The sequence below is a fragment of the Pteropus medius genome, unplaced genomic scaffold, assembly GCF_902729225.1.
Source record: "Pteropus medius unplaced genomic scaffold, Ma_sr-lr_union100, whole genome shotgun sequence".
Lineage (NCBI taxonomy): Eukaryota > Metazoa > Chordata > Mammalia > Chiroptera > Pteropodidae > Pteropus > Pteropus medius.
The window spans coordinates 17,924,352-17,948,789 of NW_024349803.1; the positions used below are offsets into that span (position 1 = coordinate 17,924,352).

General features: G+C 44.2%; 1 protein-coding gene across 3 annotated transcripts in view; it reads left to right on the top strand.

The window, feature by feature from the left end:
- Positions 1 to 4,189: 4,189 nt before the first annotated feature.
- LARS2 (leucyl-tRNA synthetase 2, mitochondrial) overlaps positions 4,190 to 24,438 on the top strand; it is a 127,620-nt gene continuing 107,371 nt past the window's right edge. Inside the window, exons 1-5 of one of the 3 annotated variants that reach the window (XM_039837534.1) lie at positions 4,190 to 4,329; positions 5,063 to 5,317; positions 9,887 to 10,015; positions 21,790 to 21,881; positions 24,173 to 24,233. In XM_039837534.1, coding sequence (XP_039693468.1) covers positions 5,084 to 5,317; positions 9,887 to 10,015; positions 21,790 to 21,881; positions 24,173 to 24,233 — 516 coding nt within the window. In that variant the 5' untranslated portion in view covers positions 4,190 to 4,329; positions 5,063 to 5,083. The remainder of the gene's footprint in view (positions 4,330 to 5,062; positions 5,318 to 9,886; positions 10,016 to 21,789; positions 21,882 to 24,172; positions 24,234 to 24,438) is intronic. The other 2 variants (XM_039837535.1, XM_039837536.1) reach the window with 2 other exon arrangements.

A 24,438-nucleotide genomic window follows, 5' to 3' on the forward strand; every position in this document is an offset into this window, starting at 1 on the left:
AGAGTGCTGTTAGCATCCTTGTCTTTCTGGGGACAGGGTTAAATGGCTACGGAACAGTCCGATTGACTGATAAACTGCGTTGTGGTGATCACCTTCTGTTGTTAGCCCTTGGTGGACTCTAGCATTTCCCTGCGCTGAGCCGAGGGCCGGGGACGATATCTCATTGCCCGCCCCATCCCAAGACTGCTCCGTCTCCCTCTTCTACATTGTCTCCTCCTCCTTCCCCTCCTCCTCGTTCTCTTTCTTGTCTTCCTCTGTCTCCTATTCCTTCCGTGGAGAAAGAAGAGAAAAAGCCCTTGAACTCGGCTTAGCTTCTTTTTCTTTTTTCTCCCTCCCTTCCCGCTTTCCCTCGGGCTCCAGGTAGAGAACTTAGGTGATGAAATTGGTGACAGCGATGCGGATGGTGATTGTTGTTGTTGTTATTGTTTGCCCAGCCAGAATTTTCAGTCCCTTCTCCTCCTTTATTCTTCTCATCGTCTTATTCTTCTCATCTCATCTCACCATTCGGCATAAGAATGTGAGGTTCTACTATGAAAGGCAATTCATATTAGAAAGAGAAGGGGTGGCTTGTCTTATAGGAAACTGAAGCCATGCTGTATTTGTATTTGTCCGCTACATAATTTGTCTGTGAGGGAGGGGGAGGGACCTGAAGGGTAAAGACCACAGAGATCGAGGAGGGAGAGGAGAGAAGCGGCTAGAAAGAAAGAACTCTAGGGTGCTCCTCAGACACAGATCCTGACTGTCCTGAAAGTAACTAGTAAGAAAAGTACAGTAGGTTTGGCGTCCTCTCTATTTGGGATGTGTTTGTCACCAGCCACTGTCAGGTGAAGGACTAGCTGACAAATCCTTCCAGGACATTGTAGGGCAGTGACATCATTGCTACCATGACTATCAGCCCACCAATTCCTAAGCTCCCTCCATGCGACTGGCATTTGTTAAATTCTTTCCACACACCATCCCCACACCTCACAAACAGGGCAGAATAGGAAACTGAGGCCCTCGTTGTATTTGTATGCTATATAATTTGGGCTGGAGAACACTAAGCAGTGACACACGATTTTCTCTCCCCTGTATATAAAACTATACTGCTCATCGAACACCAGAGGAGTGTAACCGTTGACTTAATTTATTGTCTATATGGGAAGAGAAGACACATGCACATAAATTCAAGGACTAATTAACTCTACAGGAAATACAAGTGGTGCCAAAAGGTTGTATGAAGAAATGACAAATTAATGGCAGAGATGTAAGAACGATAAGGTCTTATTCATGTTTATTAAAATTGCAGATGCCACCAAAAGATAGGCAAATACACTTCATACATGTGCAAGTGAATATATGTTTCTTAGAGCCCACTCAGACTAACAATAATAAATTCTGAATATCTTCAGGTCAAATGTGATTCAAAACTGTTTTATACATTTGGTATTTCTTCAAATAGGATTATCTTTTTTCTAGAAGCAATTGCAAGGCCTAAGAAGATTTTCGACAATGGAAAGGATTTTCCCTTTTCCTGTAATGAACAGATCAGAAGCTTAATCCCAAGGTCTGTCTCTGTGTCCAAGTGTAATTGTGGTTTGAGTCACTCCAAGTGAGCTTTTTAATATACATTCAAGAACTATAAGTCATTTGGGGGTAGGAAAAAAAATTAAAAGTTTAAGTCAGCGAAAGAGGTCACTTTCAGCAAAGTTTATACCCTGGAAGGAATGGGGCTTTTTAATATCAGGATCCTAGGAAAATACCGATTTCCCTCCAGGCCACTCAAGGCCAAGACTGCTTTGTGGCAACTTTCAGAAGGGCATCTAGTCCCATTTTCTTTGTTACTGACCTCTCTGAAATATGCAGAGATCATGAGTCTTTTGGCCCATCAGTGAGAGGCTTAACTGCCAGGTCAGCAAGAACTGTTAAAGAAAAATTATCCATGACATTTGTTAAAATGGTCACATTGCCTCTTCCATCTCAAACTCCCTTCTGCCTCTCTTTGATAAGGACACTAGATTGCATTCGGGCCCACCAGGATAATCTCAGGATTCTTAACTGAATCATACCTGAATCTCTTTTTGCCATATAAGGTGTCATTTACAAGTTTCATGGATTAGAACCTTTGGCGGCCGTTATTCAGCCTACCACACAAGCTAATAAAAAAATCAGAAGGAACACAGAAACCTATCATGCAGAGAAAGACCCATAGGACCCCACTGGAGCTAGAGATCATCACTGGAAATAGTTTGGAGCATATTTTTCAGGATTTTTTTCCATTACTTACACTAACAAATGTATTTTTTATTTTCTTTCCTTTTAAAAATTAAAAATGGGATAACTTTCTACACAGTCCAGCAACTTGTCTCTTTCATTTAATAATGTATCTTTGCAGCAAGCTCTTTAAGAGTGAAAGGGATTTACTTTCATGCTGCTGTCTTCTTTGATGTAAAAATAGCAACTTTCCAGTAAAGTAACTGACTTTTTAAAAAATTCCATTTGAAATAATCTCCTAGAAATGTCAATGTTAACTTTAATTCATAAGAAGAAAGAGATTTTGAACCAAAATAAGGGTAAAGGCTACTTAGAATTTAGTATTTTGGGTAAATTAGAGAAAGGGCACTCTAGTTATACATGGTTGCAGCACGGTGTACCTGGAGGTTAAATGACTTGAAGTGTGGTGTATTAATATGAGTCAATGCTTCCATGGTATCACTTTAAATTAAGCATCCGTTTCAGTGGCAGAGATATTAGGAGATCTGAATTGGAATCCCGATTCTGCCATCAATTTAGGCAAGCTATATCCAATCTCTGGGCCTCGGTGTCTTCACCAAGAGGATTGGATCTTCCATTCTGCAGTTTGGGGAGGGTACTATTCTAGTAGGCTAGAGACCTCTTTCTGAATACCAAAGCTTTTACTAACTTGCTATGATCTCGAGTTAGACAGTCAGCTTCGCTGGGCTTCAGTTTATTCATCTGTAAAATGAGTGGGCTGGTCTAGAGTGTTCTCCAGATGCTTTCTAACTCACATTTTAAGATGATGAGTCTCAAACTTCAATGTGCCTGAGAATTCTCCAGGGATTTTGTGAAAAATGCAGTCTGATTCAGCAGGTCTGGGGCGGGGCTTGAAATGCTACCTTTCTGGCCAGTTCGTATAGGTAAGACTGATTCTGGTCTGGAGATTGCACTTTGAATAACAAACCATTTGGATTAGAAATGTCCGGACACTTTGTTAAAGATTTGGAAATTGGCAAAAGAGATTACCCTCCTTGTGTGTTCTTTGGGTGGAGTGCAGGTCTGGGATTACCTGGTGCTATAGGGGTGGGTGCCTTTGCTTGTCTTTTACTCAGTTCTCTATAAGACTAGAAGTTACGATATGGAATATAGATAGTAATAGGACGTTTAATAGAGATTTAATAGAGGTACAATTGATTTCAGCCCTGTAGGAAAAGATGTCGCCCAAACATTACTTTTTCTTTTCCTATAGGATATCGATCGCTTTTGCACAATTAGAAAATTCGTTTCAGTATTCCTGATTGCCCACGTGTTCTTCAAAATCTCCTTTTAACAGGTTTTACCTTTTTTGAAAATTATACGTTAACACCACGGGTCTTTTGCAATTCATTCATTGATTCATTGACTTATTTACAGCAAGAGGGCGGGGCTTCAGGGTGGGAAACGAACACCTCTAGGAAAGCGGGCGGTCAGGCATCAGGCTTTCCTGACTCCCAGCCCACGTATCAGGTGAGGAAACCACACTTCACCTCCAGTCTTGGCCAAATCATTCCCCTCACAAGGATAGATCACGGAATACGGTGGAAGAAGATGCTTTTAGGAATCAAGAGGTTGAGAGACCCACCCAAACCGGGTAGGGGGCTGTAGCTACTCCGGCATTCGAACTCTGACCTCGTGGCTCCCCAGCGCTCTTTACACCACCTGCCGCCTAGTTCACTTTGGGGCAACTAAATTAATGGTTTTCACATGTCTGCAGCAATTGTAAGAATTTAACTCCCTCATCTCTCCAGGTGTCTAGGGTCGCGGCGACGCCAGTTGCGGGACAGAGGACTAGGCCAAGGGGCGGGGCTTGGGGCGGGGGGACGGTCCCAGGACCGAGGGGGCGGAGCCCGGAGCCGCCGCGCAGACGCCCTCACCCTACGGGCTGCCGGGAGATGGTCCCGGCGATACGGTGCGCTCCTGGGCTCCGCCTCCGCTTGTCTGTGTCCGTGACGGTTGCTATCAATAAAGTTGTTGTTCTGCCAACATGGCGGCGCCCATGGTGCCTGGTCGGGCCGTGTTCGCCTAAGGTCGGAACCGAGGCGTAAGGAGCCGCAGGCTAGATCCTGTGAGCAGGTAAACCTCTGACGGGCTCAGGGGTACGAGAGACGAGGCCCAATCTTCTCCCTCCCTGATCGGGAGGTTCCGACTTGGTGGGAGCAGGCTAGGAAAGTGCGGACTGGGTTAGGTGGTCTCAGAGTCGTGGATTTTCCGTACTGGGAAGTCTCCTAGATGCAGGTCTTCAGATCTTTGAGCCATAAACCGCGTCGATAGCTCTGGACCCTTTCCCAGAAAAACGCACGTGTACACATAAGTTTGTACTCCAGTTCCTCTCCCACCGTTCCCCTACCCCATTTGGTCCCTGATCTTTGCTTCTTGGGCTAGGGGTTTGTAGTCAGTTAAAGGCCATCCAGCGCATCTCTGGCCCACAGATCATTGCCACAACCTGTCAGTGCTCGACGGTTCTTAGAGACCATTTGGGTTTACCCCCTCATCTTAAGGAGAAGCTGAGGTTCCAGACAGGAAATTAATTTGTCTGAGGTCCTACAGAGAATTAGTAGTTGCAGAAGCCAAGGTCTGTATTTTGGGGAGTCACAAAACTTTTTATTTAAGATTAATTTTCCCAGGTACATTCTCGTACACTTTGTTTTGGGTGTACCCAAATGCCTTCGGGGAAAGAAATCATCAAAAGAATAAGAAGAAAGCGTGTGAACCGGCAGGGAACACTGGTTTGTGCTGAATGGACAGACTGCTCAGGAGAGGGTTCTTCTGGGCGGCTCACCAATGCGCTTTGTGCCTTTTTTTTTAGGGCCATCCCACCTTCTGAAGAATGGCTTCTGCTTGGCAGAGACTGAGTTTCTATGCCTCTCTTCTGAAAAGGCAGCTAAATGGTGGGACAGATGTCATCAACTGGGGAAGGAGGGCGATTCTAGGATGTACAAGAGGTATTTACAGTGCCACGGGAAAGTGGACGAAAGAGTATACGTTGCAGACAAGAAAGGATGTCGAGAAATGGTGGCATCAACGAATAAAAGAACAGGCCTCCAAAATTTCAGAAGCTGATGTGAGTATTTCGAGAGATTCTGAAAGGGTAGAGAAGAGAGAAGAGGGGTTAAGGGCTGGGACTCGGGTCAGACTGCCCAGTTCAAATAAGTTATTAAGTATGTGACCTTGATCCAAATGATTGAATCTCTCTGTGCTTCAGTTTTCTTATCTGAAATGGACAGTGATAATAATAGTGCCTGCTGCTACCTAGGATACTTGTGAGGGGTAAAATGAGATCAAACAAGGATAATGCTTAGAAGAGTTTCCGTGTGGTACGTGAGCACATCATGGGCACGCAGACAGCACCACGCTGGGTATTCTTGGGCAGTATTTACTGGGGAAGCTCATCAAGACAGGAGCCATAGCAGGTGTGGGGTCCTTCGTGGTCCATTGTATAGTTGAGCCTCACAGAGGGATCTGGCAGGGTCAGATACAAGACTCCAGGAGAGAATCCTGGGCCCCTCAGTCGTGGAACTTTGAAGCTGCATATTCTGAGAAGTACCTGCCTCTCCCCTGACATGGCCTTGACTTCCAACCCTGTTCTACCACCTGTGCATCATGGTTTAGGAGGTACCAGCCCTTTCGTGGTGTGGTCTGGGGCTGGGGTCCTAGCTTGCAGTAGCAGCTGTATGAGTTAGTGTACCCTTGGCTTCTAGTCGGTATGTACCAGCTCACTGCTCTACCTGAATTGTCTGAAGTACTTGGCTGAAGCTAGTTGCTATGGAGCGCTCTGCTGGAGGCTGGCTCCTCTGGGAGGCTAGCCTGCTGGGGATCAGGCTTAGGTGCATTAACCATCACTGCTGGTAAGAAAATCTGGTATTGGGAGAGATGGAGTGTATAATAAGTGAAATGATAAAAAAGAAGGCTTGACTGTAATACATAATTATACAATGAAAACTCGACTTTTACTCATTAGGAAGTGAAAAGCCTTCATGGCGACATGATCAGACTAATCTAACTAAATGCATTTTGGAAACAAACCTTCGGGAACAGTTTATATTCTGAATAAGGAGCATAAAATTAGCTTTTTTTCTCTTCTTTTTCTTTTGGTTTAGATTATAATTTAGTGACTTCCAAACATTTTGAAGTTGTAGCTTATTGATTTTGTGACATCTCATTCTTCTTAAGCCTATGGTTTTTAAAAAAATTAAACGGATCGAAACAAATAGTTTCAATAATTGGGTAAATAGCTTTAGGGTTATTGTCCGTGAGCCCCTGGTGGCGCTTTGTCAGATCTGAACCAGGAAATGTTGCAGTGGAGAGAGCACCTATTGAGGAGTCTGGAGCCCAGGCAGTAAAATACTGGCTCAGCTCCCCAAATCAGTGTGAACTTGGCAACATCATTAACCTTGACCCTCACGTTGCTCGCGTTATCTCACAGAATTGTTTTGCAAGTCAAATGAGAAAATGTGACCGAACACATTTTATAAACTGAAGTGTTATATAAATGAAAGGTACAAGAGCATAAAAATGTGGGTGTGTCTTTGTCAGGGACTGGGAATATGACTGGATGCTGGTGGATTTTGAAGCATTGATAATCGACCTCCCTCTGGAATTAGATACATTTGAAATCCACCCAAATGAGTTTCTAAGAAGTGGAATATTTTGCCATCATCATCATAATTATCATCATTAAAAGAATTTCCATTTAATGAGCCTTTTGCTATGTGTCAGGCACTATCTGTTCATTTATTATCTCATTTAAGCCTGAAGCAATCCTGAGGGTAGGAATTATTATCCTCATTTTGGGGATAAGAAAACTGAGGCTCAGAAGGGGTTTTGACAATTTGTCAAGATGCACAACTAACCTGTGGCAGAGCCAGGATTCACACCCAGACACCTTTGATCCCCCTTGTTTGTTTCCTGAGCTCACGCCTCCCTCCACCACCACACAACCTTCTTTTGCCTCATCTTTGATTTACAGATTGTAAACTTAGTCCAGAAAGGCAAAGGAATTTGCCTACGGTCTCACAGCCAGTGGCAAAGCTAGGACCAGAACTAGGGCTCCAGGCTCCTACGGAGTGCACCTGCTCTCTGCCATCCTCCGGGCAAAAGTAATAGGACCCAGTTATGAAGACCATCCTTTCCTGTTACCTACAGTTAGAATTTCTTTTAAAGGCTTAAATTCCTTCACTCTTATATAATTATAAAAATTTCCCTTTCAATCAGGTTCCTGCTTGGTTATAACATAAACCCCCATAATTCCTCCTTTTCTTTCCACCCACAGAAGATAGAACACATTTCATTGTCACAGAGGAAAATGACTTAATCCACACAAAGCAAAAGGCAGGGGCAGGCAGCAATAAACAAAAATATTCATGAATATTAAAGACTTGCTAGCAGTACTTTTCTATATGTCTTTCATAAACTCAGTTTTGGAGTTTGGCTTAGCTATAATAAATCACTCAATTTTACATAAATTTAATCTTTGTTGGACAGATCTACAAAAAAGAGATGCTAATGAATTAGTTATATGTGGAAAATGTTAGGAGCTGTTAAATAAACATAATATCAAAACTACATTACTAATAAAAACAAGGTGATTATAATAAAAGAAAAATAGTTGAAAGTAAAAATTTTAAAATGAAAAACTAGAAATACTTTATATTGAGGATTTTCTTGTTATTTTGCGAGGTGGGGGGAGGGGGAGGGTCCTAAAGATCTGTGACAGCGGTTTTCCCATGTCCCTAAAAATGAATAGAGTGGATAGTTTGCTTATTTTTGACTCCGCTCCAAATAACAGAATGAGGTCTTGCACTTCCTTTGAGAGACTTGTTTACAGGCTCTGTCACTTGTCTTCTTAAAGACAGTAAGTCCTGAGTCCCCACCCACTCTTGAACCTCAGACCCTCTCTCACACTCCTGAGAGTTATGGCTTTCTTGAGAGTTATGGATCCGCAGTTTCCAATTAAAGTGCGTAGTCGACGTGCTGCCTCCATCCATTTATCTAAATCAATAGCAGTTGTTACTTCAGCATTTCAGGATTTTCTAGTTTGTGTAGCTTAGCTCCAGACTCCTCATTTATTCCCTTTTCCCTTTTCTTCCTTCAGGCAGCTTTTCTCCTGCTCAGTGGTAATTTGTAGAGAATGGCAGGACAGAGAAAAGTTCTACTCTAGTCTGTTTTGCCACGTGTTTGTGGCTGTGTTAAAAGTTTGTTTAACTTCTTTGCCAAAGTAGGTTTACAGCAAGGGGTCAAATGATTTGGAAAGAATCTGATTTCTGGTTTCTTTTGCTCCCCTCATTATAGTTGGCTGTGTCAATTATCAGTCATGCAAATACTTAGCAAAAAAACATAACACCCCCCCCAACACATACACAGAAGAACTGTTATGAATATTCTGTTTTGCGTCAGTTTTCATTACTTACGGGGAAGCAGAGCCTTAAAGAACTCTAATGGCTCTCTAGGAAGGGAGGGAGGACAAAGAGAGAAACACCGAAGGCAGAAATAAAATAGTGATGATGTCACACGGTTCTGGCCCAGAGTGACTGAACAGAAGCAGTGACCTCTTGTTACCTCTTGCTCCTCCTTTCTTTAGGGGAGCCCCTTCTCCCTGACGAGAAGATTTAAGGCTGGGCAGGGGGGAACATTACTATCACCTGGACAGGACTTGTGACGTTTTCTGGGAAAAATGCCCTCAGTAATAAGTGCCAGGTAGCAGACTTTGGGAGCATAAAGGCCAACAAATATTCATCCGACAGTTATTAAACTCCTGGGGACGGCCAGGGGGTGGGGCTTGGGGAAGGGAATGATTGAAATCCAGTCCCTGCCCTTGAACAACAGGTCCCCCATAAGGAATCAGTTAAATTTCCTTTGGTGCCTTATCCCCTCATGTGCACGAGCTCGTGACGACATTCACCATTTTATTGGTAGAAGAACCATTAGTCAGCGTTCCCATAAGGACTTCCTCCCCTGTGTTCATTCTGTTGGGGTGCAGGTACCTTTTTCCTGTGTTCCTCGTGTTGAAGCTGCTCCCTGGCAGCTGGAGGGTTATGTAACCCGGCCTGAGGCGGCCTTAGGCCACCCCAGAAACAGCAACCTTCTCCCTCGGTTGGCTGAGATTTCTCTCCTTACCTTCCCATTTCAACTATGCTCCTGAAAGTTAAGCTCACAATATAGCAGAGAAACCCAGGACCCAAACCGGTGACTTAGGGCCCCGGACTTGCTGCTGAACCCACGTATGAATGTGGCTATGGGGATTTTGGAAGGGGCTCTGTGTGTAGACATGTCACATCTGTGTGACTCACTGTTGCTTCCTTGCATTGACATGGATCTGTGCTAGAGCTTCGTTTGGACAAACACATAGTTCTTTGAGACCTAGAAAGAAGCTTTTAAAAGAGAAAAAAAAGATTAAAAATCTATGTGGGTAATTAGCACTTTGAGGTTGTTCAACACGATTCTTTAGCTCAAACCAGGGCTTTGAATTTTGGTTTTTGACATTTTTGTCAGTTTACATTGATGGGAACAGTTTTTAAAAAAGGAAACTTAAAAAAAAATTACTTTGAGTAACATGCCAGATATTTCGTGCACGCGGGGTTCTCAGTAAATGCTTAATAAATACTCAATGTCATTCTCGGTCATTCTTCCCTAGACATCAAAGCCCAAGTTTTACATGCTTTCCATGTTCCCTTATCCTTCTGGCAAGCTGCACATGGGCCACATGCGTGTGTACACCATCAGCGACACCATTGCACACTTCCAGAGGATGAGAGGCATGCAGGTAAGGGAAGGTGCCTTCGAGAACAGCCCTTCGTCATATGTGTTCAAGGCAAATGGAGAAAACTGATTTTAGTTAAGATGAGGACAGCTTCGAAGATAACGTGAAAAGCTCAGCATTTCCTTTTATGAATTGGAATTGGAAGATGTTTAAGCACCTAGATTACTTAGGGGGGCAGCCATGCGTCGGATGTTCTGCTAGGGATGGAGATGGGGTAGGGCGTGGGGGGAAAGTGGCTACAAAAAAAGTGTGGGTAACGCATGGTATCTCCCCAGGAGGAGTTCACAGTCTGGTGGGGGTGAAACACATAAATAGATACTCACTGGACAGGGGATGAATCTAATAGTATAAATATGGATTAAATGCTGTGAGTAAGAGTTGGGGCCACCAGAGATTTTTCTCTTTGTATTTGATATTTTCCGTATTCTCTAATGAGCATGTATTGATTTCATTATGCGAAAAGTAAAATTTTTATAAGAAAAAATATTTGGGGAGTCACAACTCTGGGGGAGTCGGGAAAGGCTTCACTGAAGAGGGACCATCTGACATGGATCTGAAAGGGTGAGGAGGAAGGAGAAAGATACCTCGCCGCCCCACTGCCAGTTACCCCAGAGCCTGCTCTTCACTCTTAGCGACACACGATCTGTCAGATGAGGTGGGAATAATCATAGTACCTCCTTTAACTGCTTACAGAGAGGCAGGATCGAAATGGGGCTGAAACCCTTGGACCAGATGTCTGGGATCCAAGCCATGTGACCTTTGACTCGTTACTTACTTAACCTTTTTAAGACAGTTTTCTCTCATCTGTAAAGTGGAGATAAAATGGTACCTGTCCACTGGCCTGTCACAAAGATTCAAAGAGGATGACGTCGAAGCACTTGGCACGTACCTGGCACATAATAGTAACCAGTAAACATTAGCGCTGCCTGGAGCCCGCTCACACCAGCTCTTGAGAGCCCATCATGCTCTCCGCCCAACTTTGTGTTTATTAGTCACCTTAGTAGCTTGAAACCCAGCGTGTTGGGAGTATTTACACCATGGAAATCAGCAAACACTACAAATCAAGGCTTTTTCCTCCGGCAAGCCAATAGTTAGACATTAACCGGCTCTCCCACGGGCTATTATTAACCTGGCAGGGCCTGTACACATGGTAGCCGCCACCTTCCAGTTCTTCGTAAAGGTTTTCTTTTAGGAAGATAAGTGCATCCTTGTCACAGTTGGTTTGAAAATTTATGCCGAACTGACGCAGCAAGAGGCATTCCTAAAAAGGAAGTCAAGTTATAATGTCTCTTTGTCACTTGGAGAGTTTTATTAACTCTTTCGACGACCAGTCTCAGAGGTTCGTGTTGTAATTTAAGATGGCCAAAGGTGTTTGTCTCCCTGGTTTATGTCGGATGTTCTTTTCCCCAGACATTGCTTTCCATCATCCTGCTGTGTTTATCAGAAAGAGGAGGTGTGGGATGGAACTGGCTCTTTGCCTAAAGCATAATCATTTCTCTGTGGTTCTTCAACTAGATTTATCATATTTTTTCTACTTATTTTTGGATAATTAGTGAGTGCAGGCAAATCTGTGAAGATTAAGCTTTTATGGCAAAACTGTACATTTCTGATGCGGTGCAGGGAAGCCTGTTAGGTGGCTGAGGGGGTATTGGTGAGGATTCTACCTCCCTGGGATGGATGAGACATTACAGAGAAGGCGCAAAGCAGAGCCCCAGGCCCAGAGGTACTGGGATCCTTCCAGGGAGCTCAGGCCCAAAGACTAAGTGGAGCCACCTGCAGGAACAGAGGCCCAAGGTCAGGCTGGATCCAGGAGTTGGACAACCTAGGTTTAAATCCTGTTCTACCACTTTCTAGCTGGGTGACACTGCACATGTTTTAATGTGTCTGAATCCCACCTTCCTCATCTTTAAAATAGAGATGACAATAATTCTTCCATCACGGGGTCGTCGTGCAGGTTGAATGAGTTAGTGCATGTGTCTGGCACATAATAATCCCTTGATAAGTGGAACTGCGATTATTATTTGTCCTGATCTGATTTACTCTGAAAAGTCATTGGGCACCATTTAATAAGCGAATCCCTGTGCTCTTCTGCCTTCTTAGAAGCAGCTTGACCGCACATCATTGCCTGCAGCCTGTGTTATCTATCCAGCGACTTGTGCCTGAAACTGCTATTTGTTGTTTGGTTTCTGGTGTCTTCGTTCCTCAGTTTCGGTTGCTCTGTTTAAGATAATTAAGCTCTCTTTTGTGGGTATTCTCCAGGTTTCCCTGAAATTAATTTCTTGTTAATTTTCACAGCCCATATTTAAGTCGGATCATCCCAAATATAAGTGCCAAATTTGGTGAAAACGTGTCCTGCCATTTTTAAGTGACGTGGCAAAAGAGAAACGGAAATCTCAGTGTAATTGTCAACATTCTGCAAGCCCGTCGAGCGTCCTCCTGTTTTAAAATCCTTCTTCCCCAGTGTCAGACTGGTCCCAGAGTAAGCAGCATTGGATTCAGGTCAAGTTCAACGTTCAACGATCTTCACTCTAAGGAGAGAAGGCATAGCTAATCTGGAGTAACAGGGCCTGACACATGTATTGCTTGATTCATTCAAGAAATAGTCACTGAGGACCAGCTTTATTCTAAACATTGGGCTTTCTGCTGTGTTAAATAGAAATACAGTTGACCCTTGAACAACATGGGGGTTCGGGGCATGGGCACCACCCCAATGTAGCTGAAAATCCAAGTATAACTTTTAAGTCTCCCCAAATTTATCTGTAGTCCCTTGGTATTCATGCGGGATTGGTTCAAAATCAGTAGGCCCAAGAAACATTCAGCAAGCTTTGCCGTTTTCTATAACTTGTTAATTCGTCGATTGGTTTGCTTTGTTCTCAATTAGAGATCTGTGAGATAATTCTAAGATACACTAAGAACAGTTTTACAGGAAGTAAAAAATATGGGCGTGACCCATGCACCAAGTCTGCTGTGTTAAGGCCTCAGCCATCTCCGTGGGCGTGTCTCTGGCCTGTCTTTCTCCCTCTCGGTGACATGTAATACAGCGGACCATTTCCTCTTTTTTGAACACTCCGCTCTCTTGTCATGAGACTCCACCTGCTAGGTTTTTCTCCTGCATGTTGGCTTCTTCCTCCCAATTTACTCCACGGGTTTTTCCTGCTTCGCTCCATTTATACGCACTCTATCTGGTTGAGAAAGTTCCCCTTTGTCCCTGGTTTGCTGAGAATTTTTAGGATGAATGGGTGTTGATTTTTGCCAAATGCCTTTTCTGCATCTGTCATCTTTCTGAGATGAAATATGGTTTTTCTTCTTTAATCTGTTAATGGGATGTATTATGTTGATTGAGTTTTTAAATATTAAACCAACTCTGTGTTCCTAGGACAAATTTCATGCGGCCATGATGTATTTTTTTAGTGTATCTATTGCTGTATTCAGTTCGTTAATATCCCTATGTGCAGGAGAGATACCGATCTGTAATTTTCTTTTCTTGTAATGTGTTTGTCTGGTTTCGATATCAGGGTTATGCTAGCCTCGTAAAACAAGCTAGGAAATGTTCACTTCCTGTCTCCTGAAAGCATCGTAGATTGTTGGTATTTCTTCCTTTATTGTTTAATAGCATTCACCAGTGATGGTACCCGGGAGATTTTAAAATTACAAATTATAGTTTCTTTAATGGATAGAGTGCTATTCGGATCTGGTTTCTGCATTCATTTTAAGCTGTGTTTTCAGTGAGTTTGTCCACTCTGCCTTAAATTCTGTTCTGGACTGCCTTCCCCTTTTTTTCTCTATCCACTCTTCCTAGGTAGTGTGGATGCGGAAAAAAGGCCACATACTAACCCGACAAGTTCAGGGGAGGCCAGCATGGTGGACCTTCCAAACTCAGAGACTGAAAGTAACCACAGAGGTTACTTCACGTCTGAACCTAAAATTTTCTAACCAAAAGCAGGTCGTGGAAGGTAGTCACGTCCTGGGGCTCGCGGCTTTCTTGACGAAGGTCAATCTTTACCTTAAGTGAGCCTGTCTATTGTCTTTTTGCATCTAAGATAACACACTGTTGGATGTCAGAATAATCCCTTCTTCCAGACCCCTCTGGCTCAGAGCACAGACTCCTGAACCCCTCATGGTTACCTCCGCCCCCCCACCCCCATCTCCGTGTGCTGTAAATGTTCATTATTAACTCTTTCGTACCTGCCAATGTTAAAGAAGTATGTGTCCCTCCATTTTACTTTTATCCACTCCCAGAGATGTCCCCGCTTTGCTTCCTCCCGTCCCCTTAATCTACCCCCAGTGAACCTCCTGACGTCTCCTCCTTTGATTCTAATGTATAAAATAAGCTGCAAAACTGCCATTCTCTGGAGCATTTTCTCATTTTTCTTAATCCGTCGTGATTTTGCTTTCCGGCAATTGTCGTCAGTTTGGCTCAAATAAACTCATTAAAATTCTCTGCAGGTTTGGACGTTTCCTACATCAACAGTAGTCTCATCTGTCCCCTTTGGTTTAAATATGACATTCTTAAAAATTATGAACATTTCCAACACAGAGGTACAGAGAGCATTATCGAAAATACCCAGACCTGCCGTCTCGATGTAATAGATATTACCATTTAATCACATTAGCCTTAGCTTTTCCTTTTTCAATGTTACAGATACAGCTCTGCCCCTGCACAGCGAGGTTTCAGTCCTCCAGTTCAAAGTACTCACAATCCCAGAGTTTGTGTGTATCCCAGCCTTCACGTGTGCATGCTTTTACTCTATATTCTCTTGTTTAAGCATACCTATGCACCTTTAGATGTACTGTTGTGTATTTTTAATTTTATATAAAAAGATCTTAATATTCTACATATTTTTTCACTCGGTATTTTGTTTCAAGATTTATCCTGTGTCCCTAGAGTCAGTTCATTCATTGTTGTTTATAAGTGCTGTGTCATTATGACAATATCTAATCGTTCATGTTCATATTGCTAGCATTTTAGGTTGTTTCAGATTTTGTTCCAAGGAACATCCTCGCACCTGACTCATCAGCCTGTGGGAGAAGTGGCGTCGCTGGGTCAGAGTATAGGCAATCCCATTATTACAACATCTTATAGTAAGAAATTGCTTTCTGAATGTTGGTGCCTATTGATAGACCTGTCAGCAATGATGACATTTCTTCCTGCCCTACATCTTTGACAACACTTATTAATGTTAGACTTTTTAATCTTTGCTGATTGGGTATAAGGAAATGGCATCTAATTGTGTTTTTAATTTGCATTTTCTCGAGTACTGTCCTCTCGAAGCTGAGATGTTTTCGTGTTTACTATCTGTTTCACTGACATGTGTCGGCTTGCTCACATTATCTGCCCAGTTCCTCCTGGGTGGTTCGTCTTCTTCGTGTTGCTCTGTAGGAGTTTTTTATGTAGTCTAGACTATCGATTCTTTGTTAGTTAAATGCAACGCAAATATCTTCTCCCAGTTCATGGTTTGTCCTTGCATTTTGTGAGCCCAGCCAAACCATAGATTGTAGTTTGGGTTTGAGAATGGGAGAGAATGATGACTCGGGGAGTTCAAGGTTGCTTTTGCAAATAAGTCGTGCAAAGAAGAGGCATGAGACAAGCCTGCCGATGGATTACTGGGGTCTCCCATGCACTCATAGTTCACGAGATGTGTCCACAATCGTCACAGTTCTTTGGGGAAAGCTAGAGTCACACACACTGACCAGACCACGGACACACAAGTAGATTCCACACGGACTTTATAAATGGAGAGATGGTGGTTTGGGGGTGATGAGTCGATCAGGCATGAGGTGCTTTAGTCAACAGCAGTGATCAGTCTCCCACCTCAGATTTGGTGCAGGGTGCATGTGAGATGATCAATGAGAAAACCCTTTAAAAACTGTGATGTAATTTTCCAATTAATAATAGCATTAATACGGTAGTCCTGAGGTTTGGGTGTTTAAGCAGGGGCTGCTGGAAGCCAGAGATAAATTATTCTCTTTCAGGAATCAGAAAAGGCTATGCTGCCAGTTGGTTTCTTCATAAACTCATACAATGTCTGATGACATATTTAAAGCTTAGCACCATATGGTGATTTTGTTGTGTTTTCATATGTTGTACGCACAGATGGTTGGAAAATAAAATTACCCACCTCCCACCTCATCTGGTCTCCCCAGCACCTTCTGGGCTAGAGGCAGGGTGATTAAAGCATCAATGTGCCGAGTCTCCCTTACAGACCGGGGCTGATCTGTCTCAGGCAAAAAGCCTCGGGCACCGCCTGAGTAGTTTTCTGCCTGGGCCTTTTTGTTGTTCCCCGTGAAGGAGGAGAGACCGTGAGGCTGTGTGTCTGGCAGCTGCACGATCATAAGGTGATGATCTGCAGATATGAGGAAATGAGGGGACTTCTCAGCAAGTAACAATAATATACATTTCATCAGTCGTCGGTTTGCCAGACAGTCAACACGTGTATATGCAGAGCCCAGAGAGAACAGAGCGTGGCATTTAGGTTTCAAAGTTTCAGGTCTCTGTAGCATCTGAAAGTAGAGAGTGGGCTTCCAGAGCTTATGTTCTCAGATGTAATTTGAGGAAGAGAATGAATTGCTGGTCTAGTGTCTCGATTGGAAACTGGCCCATTTATCTGCCTGTCACATCCCTCCACATTCCCAGAGGAGGTCTGCTTTGGTCCTAGGTGCTGTCACTTGGACTTTTAACCCTGAAGTATTCGCTTGAATTTGATCCCCCATCTGCAACGATGGTGGGTTATTATACTGGCTAAACACAATTAAATGTTGTTTCTCATTTCTTGGAAATAAACTGTTGAATCTACTCCAGAGAAACCGTGACACTCTCTGAAAATAGCAATTTTTTGAGAGGCAGTAACCATGGTTGCTCTCAATTAGAAGCCGAATTGGTTTTAAATATAAAGTTTCGTTTTAGGATGGAAGAGAGAGAAAGCTGATCATTCCTGGGAAATCGGTCGGCTCATTCAGAGTAACGATTATGCCGCTGCTCTCTCCACCGGGCGACCGGCTGCCCTGGCTTCTTTCTCCTCTGCCTCCAAAGTCTTCTTGACTCCAATGCTCCTGCTTCCTGTGTGGGAGGAAGAACTGTACCTATGCCGGCTCTTTTTTTTCCCCCTAAAGAAAAGTATTTTAAAATTGCACATCAAATTTCACATTCCCCCTTTTAAAAAAAAGGAAATATAAGGTAGATAAGGCCGCAGTCCCCTGGACCACCCCCTCCCCCACCAGGCCCTTCTGGGCAGTAATCTCTGGTATTTTCCAGTGTGTGTCCTCGTCTGTACATTGTCATATGTCGCTGTGCCTTCTCCTGTATCCCTTCTCTTCGTCTGCTTGCCATTCATTTCTGCCTGACAACTATGAGATGCCAGTGGCTCCGCCCGGAGGCCGGTAGGAGGCCCCGTCATGGTGAGTCACGTGACTGTGACCTCACCAGAGGCTGGCCCAGCTCTGGCTCCCGGGCCTCACCTCCCAGCCAGGTCTGGTCTGACTCGCCAGGGCTCTGATCCCTGTGTTTGCCTCTCCTCAGTAGCTGGCCCTTTGATATCCCAAATCCCAGTAGGTTTTGCAAACCTACTAGTGTTCCTGTGCTGGTCCTTGGCCAGTTTGCTGTCAGATCTTTCCTGTCCATTGCTTTGAATGGCAGAAAGGCGGACTCTCTACAGGCCACAGTTCCCAAACTCTGGTGTCAGCTGGCCTCTGGCTGGTTCTGAACAATAAGAAATTCTGGCAAAATTGGAGAGCAGGAGGAAAGGAGAAGCCAGCAATTTTTCTCTGGCCTGGTTAGTGTCTCCTTCATTAATCTAATTGCATCCGGGCAGACCTGCCTGTTTCAGCTTCTGCAACTGGTCTCAGCCTTCGAGCCCTGTTAACTCTGCCTCCTCCTTGTGCCTCCCACCTGGAGGTGGTGGAGGTGGCAGTGTCCTGTTCTTCTGAATTTTGGGGTTGTTTACTGTCCCCTCGGCTTCTCACTCAATGTTAAATACTTAGGATATTTGTTAGAAGGACAGCTGGAAATGATGCTTTTTCATACTCAGGAAGTTTTTGTTTTGTTTTGTTTTATGGATTTGCAAGTTATAGCTACTAGGACTTTTTCTTGATTCCCTTCTGCAGAAAGCTCTCATATCCAAGAAGAGTTAACTCATGGGGAATTGAGAGGCCTCAGGTGGCCCTGGCATATAAATCCAGGTGCTGCTTTTTATGTTTTTTGTTTAGGGTAAATTGGCACACGTTACTTGTGGAACAGTGGAAGGATTAAACCACATTATGGTGAGAGAAAGGAGTAGGAACCTTAGAGCTGAAAAAAGGAAGGCATAGAATTGTTTCGGGGTGTGCTGTGCATAGTCTGGGCCGTAGAGAAATCGCGGACGAGAACGTGGGCACGATACACCGAGCATGGGGGTGTTTGACCTGGATGATGTACGAGAGACCACGACGTGAACGGGGCTGGCAAAGGAGGCAGCTGGCACAGTGTCTTCCACATAAGACACTAGACCAGCAATTCATTGTCTTCCACATAAAAGAGCTGTAACAATTTGGCCAGCAAGTCGAATGTGCTGCCAGGGAGCGGACAGACTTCGGGATTTTGTAATCTTGCTGTCAGTCTCCACTTCGTGCCCCTGGACGGTAGTGAATCATCTTATAGCACAAGAGCGTGCTCTGCACTTGATCTCATAGGAAGGTGGCTCATAGAAACCTTTAACCCAGCAATCCGGCCCATCGTGGAAGGAACTGTCCTGATTTCAAGATGCAAAAAGGACTTCCCACACTGTATTGTAGGACAGACTTGTTGTTGTTGTTGTTGTTGTTGTTAGCTTTTGATAAGAATATGAACTATTAAGAGGCTTTAAGATTTTTCTAACTTTATTTTCATAGACAGCTTGGGTGACATGCAAGCTAAGAACATCTTTTTATGTAAACTTCATCTGACAACAAAAATAGAAATGAACAAGCGTGTTACGTAAATCCAGACAGATTTTTGGTGACTGTCTTCTGTATTGACTTTATTTAAAAATGTGGACGCCACCGAACAGAACGTTAATAGGCAGCAACATTGAACCGGTGCCATTTTGGCAGTTCCAACAAAGAAACCAAGTGGTGATTAAGTTTCTCCTTTCTCGTGGAACGGTTATACAACAGTGGGGCTCCTCTGCCAGGGAAACAGCCCTGTGAGAGTTAAAACCCAGCCAGAAGCTGCACCCCGGCATTGCCCATGGGTGTGCTGAAGAACTTTCTAGTAATCCAGCACATGTCCCCACGTGGGATATTTTTAAAAAGCTCTTGAACATTAAAAAGGAAAGGAGAAAATAAACCGTGACGTTTAATAGTTAATAGGGGGGATATATTTCAGCCATGCATTAAGCAATACTCAAGAGACAGCCGTACCCTGATGGGTGTTTGTTTTTGTTAGGATTCTTGGCGACTGGGCGCTAACACACAGCTCAGACCAGCTTAAGCAGAAAGAGAGATTTTGTTTGTTTTTTTCCAGATCCTGGTGTCATTTACAGAATCAGAGGAAATGTGGGAACCAGGTCCATTAGAATTGGGACCAGATCCCCAAAGCTCGTCATTGTCCCCAGTCTCTGTCCACGTCCTGCTTGTGCTTCTGTCCATGTGCCAGCTTTATTTTCTCAGACATCTCCACCAGGTGGAAGGCAGGGCCACCCGCAGCCCTGGTCTCCCATCCTTGTTTCTCCTGAACAGAGAGAAGAGAGTGTGCCACCATCGTCCTGGTCTCTGTGGCACACAACCCACCGCACCTGCCCCTCCAGACAAGGGACAGGCTTAGAGAAGGACTCTGGCGTGTGCCTCCCTCTGCAGCGCATGTGGGGATGGGTATAGTGATTGGTGTCCGCAGCAAGACTGTATGAAGTTGGAGGGGGAGTGGTGTCCCAGAAGGGGAGGCCACTGTGTAGAGGGATGAAACACTTTGGGTCTGCTGTATTCGGCAGGAGGGAAAGAGACCTCAGGTCCAGGAAATCAACTGGATTGGGTTACGTCTGGTCAGATTCCTAACACTGAATTGATATACCCAGGGAATGTTAGAATTTTTTAAAAGTACATGTGTACATATACACACATAACATACTTAACGTATTTTATATAGACGTCTGTGATATGTGAAATGAAAAGGAAAGCAGGTCATAAAATAGTGTATGATAGGTTCTGTAAAAATAAACCAGCACGCCCCTATGCATGTTTACGTATGTTTGTATATCCGTGTTTGAGGAGAAAGGCGAGGAAGGACACAGAGGTGTTATTGCTTACATCGAGGACTTGAGAATGGGGCTGGAGGCCAGGAGAGGATTGGCTTTGCCCCGGGTAGTCAGAGGTGAGCCCCTTCCTGCCCACACACAGATGGCTGCTTTCTGTGCGTGCGTTGTACCTGGTCCAGGCAGCTGTGGCAAGAACAGCCAGGAGGCTTTCAAGTGAAGCACCTGATGTGAGCCATTGATGACGCGGGAAAGAACCGCTGGGTCCTGCTGTAGCTGGCTGGCCCTTTGAGCCTTGTGGTGTGTTCCATGTGGTCAAGAACTTCCAGTGACTGGCGTCAACCTGCTACGGAGGCTTGTCATAAGTAACCGACTCTTAGGAATGTACACGAATGAGGATGTGTGTGGCGTCAAGGTGTCTCCAAACCTGCTGTCAGATAGCCACCATAATCAACGTGGCCAAAGAGACATGGGCTGACATCTCAACAAGGGAACTGGGGATGCGCGACATTGTGGGGTACTGAAGATCAGGAAAGTAAATGACAGCAGCTCTCACATGGAGCCTCCAACACGGGTCATCCTCATCCACAGGCAAGCTTCAGAAGTCCAGCAGGAAGAGAAGCTGTGTCTGTGGCTTTGTGTTCAAAATCAGTTATCGCAGAAGGGTAGGGGACTGAGTTTTCAAAGCAGGTGTCTTTCCGGACAGTGAGTAGCAAGCCAGGCCTACTGAGACTGTCTCTTGATGCCACAGCACATGTTTCAAGCTCTGTCTTGTTCACGGCTTGCTGTTGAACTTGCCGTTGAAGCTGCCAGCTGAGCTGTCTCTGGTTGTTCATTTGTCACTGGTTGTTCAGAAATTAATGCCTTACTGGTCTATCCTGGCTTGAGGTGATTGCTTCCGGTGTGACCTAGCTAGGCTGCTCACTCTTGTTGGGCCACGGTTGCTTAAACTGTTAAATAAGTGGATAGTTTGGAGGATAGCTCTCAAAAGCCTCTTTGAGCTCTAAGGTCTTAGGATTCCCTGTTCTTCAGAGAGTGGAAATACAGGAAATGGTTCAAAGTGGCTGTTGCACACTCAAAAGGTGGCTAGTGCAGCTGAGGAACTGCATTTTTAATTTTAATTAATTTAAATTTATATAACCACATGTGACTTAGTGGTTACCATAGTGGACAGCACAGCTCCTTAATTGGAAAATACTAATGTGAGGTGAGCATTTTGAATGACAATAGATTTTTATATGTACATATTTTTGAAATAGAAATTTTTTATAATTTCAGAAAAACAGTTCAGGTTCATTACAACGAACAGAAATACAGAAAAGAAGAAGAAAATAAAAATTAGTCATGAAAACACCTACTCAGAGATAACTGCTGTTGGCGCCTTGGTGAAGAACCTTCTAATTTCTTTGTATACTTCTGTCATGGGTAGCCAGCCGGTTTTCCAAAGCATAATGTGAAATCATCCAGAAAGGGATAAGGCGTGTTGGTAGGAGAAAAATGCCTATTTATTGCCCGGAAGAGAATACAGATATGAAACTTAGCAAAATGCCATGCCTCATGTTCTCTTCTGGGTTCTAGGTCATCAACCCCATGGGATGGGACGCCTTTGGACTGCCTGCCGAAAACGCTGCGATTGAGAGGAACCTGCATCCAGAAAGCTGGACACAGAGGTACGTACTTACAGGCGTATTCAAACTCCTACACGCCGAAACCTTAACAAAAATTTTTAAAAATCTGTGCATGAAAAATAGAAAGCAAAGCGAACAGAACATTGTAGCCTGCCAAGTGATAAACAGGATTGTATATATTGGTGTTTATCTTTTACTAAGAAATCACAAAGAGGATTTTGGGTGTTCATTCACGTGTTCGTTTTGAAGCTTTGCTATTCATGTGTTCATATTGAAGCTTTGCTATTCTTCCTTTGAGTATTTGCATTTGGAAGGAAGAGAAGGAGAAGAGGGTTGTATTTGTTAACTTTCTACAGTGCTTCTCATCTTCTTGGCTATATTCAAATTCCACGTAATAATTTTCTCTGAAATTCTGTTAATTTTCTGCCTTTAGAACTTTGAGGCAAGAAGAACTTAGGCATCTGATACGGAAAATCTATGGCCAGTTTCCTCTGGGCACAGCTTTCTCTAAGGGACACACTCCCAATCCTGCTGTGCCTCAGGCTTCCGCGTACATGTGGGCCAGCAGCGCCCATGGCTCTCCCTCCTGGCAGCGTCATGAGGGCAGGACCCAGCAGCATGTTCTGCGCCCACCCCATCAGCTTTTTCCCCAGAGGTCTGGGGCCCTACCCCACCCACCCCTCTGAGATGTAGGAGTGTGGTTCCAGGGCCTGTCCCCAGTGCATCTCCACCTTCCTTTGCTTTATCTTGATCAAGGCTACATTGTAAAATCATCCACTGCACCATTCAGTTCTCCAGGAGAAACGATGATCAAATAAAATGGATCATATAGGGCATAAATTTGACGGAAGCTAGACCAGGCATTGGCAGATGTACAGCCCGTGGGCCAGATTTGGCCTTGCTGACTTTATAAATAAAGTTTTATTGAAACGCAGTCACACTCATGTGTTTACATCTTGTCCATGGCTACTTCCAGTATACAGTGGCAGAACTGAATAGTTGTCACCGAGATCATATGGCTCACAAAGCTGAAAACATGACCATCTGGCCTTTTACAGAAAAAAGGTTGCAAACCCTGTACTGGAGAGTAGCAGTCAAGAAGATGGTGCCCGAATCAGGCCACCTAGGTGCAAACCCTGCCTTTCCTTGCTGGCTAATCAACCTGAGTGAATGACTTCACGTCTCTGTGCCTCAGTGTACTTATGTGTAAAAGAGGGACAGTCACAGTTCCTACCTCGTAGGAATGGTAAAGATTAAGCACCATCTTAGTCAGCTGCTGTAACAAAAATACCATCGTCCAGGTGGCTTATAAACAACAAATTCATTTCTCACAGTTCTAGAGACTGGGAAGTCCAAGATCAAGCACCTGCAGATTCGGTGTCTGGTGAGGACCTGCTTCTGGGCAAATCTACAGCCACCTTCTGTCTGTGTCCTTACATGGTGGGAGGGGCACGGAGCTCTCGAGGTCTCTTATAATAAAGGGCCCGAATCCCATTCACCAGGGCTCTGCCCTCGTGACCTAGTCACTTCCCAAAGACGCCACTTCCAAATACCATCACATTGGAGGTTAGGGTTTAACATATGAACTTGAGGGGACGTCAGCGTTCAGCCTATCAAAAGCACTTTTCTGCAGAAATGCTCAGGATAAAGCCTGGAATAAAATCAGCTATTGTTAGCTAATCAAAGATCATGCAGAAAATTTTTTTCATGGCTTTTCATATTTTCAGTCTGCTTGAACTGAAAGAGGATGCAGTAGAAATGAATTAGTTCATTTTCCATAACAAAAAGAGAAAACGATGTATTTCCTTATCTCACTTTGTATTGAAGTTGATTGATTCGCTTCTCTCCTTCTTTCTCGGTTATTGGACAGTTTCAGAATTCAGGTTCTGATTGACAGAGCACGGAACCAGCTTTCATTTCGAGTCCCACAGTTTGCATGTTAAGATTTTTTTTTCCAGTGGATTTTGAACTTGTCCATGCTCGGTTTAACTCCGTTCAGAATACAGATGTGGACGGGCCAGGGGTGTGCATGCCAAGGAGTTGCCTCTCTGAGTGGACGAAGAAGGGGCCTGTCCCCAGGACCCAATGCCATTGTAATTTCTAGTAACTTCTGTCTGAGTCCAAAGAATAGATGTCTTCTAACATCGGGACGTTTTCATTGATTCTTAGTGATGAACTTTTTTTTTTTTCTTCTTTTTGGCGAGGGCAGAACAACACATAAAAAGCCCTGTGGAATGATAGACTTTTCCAGTTTCCCTTCACATTCCCAAGTGTAGTTCGTGTCTGGCTTTTCCCTTCTCTGAAAGCCAAACCTTTTCTCTTTTGTTTCGCAGTAATATTAAATGCATGAGGAAACAGCTAGATCGCCTGGGCCTGTGTTTCAGCTGGGACAGGGTGAGTCGACTCTTTTTCGTGGTGGTCTGTATTTTCATGTGTTATGGCGCGAACAATTCTGAGACCCACGGAGCCAATTGAGATTAATTATGAGCCTTTATTAGCCGGCCAGCGACTGACTCTCTACCACGCAGGGCTAGAGGAGATCAGCCCCGAGCTTTCAGAGCAGGCAGCTGATAAAGCTCAAGACCATATCCTGGTGGTC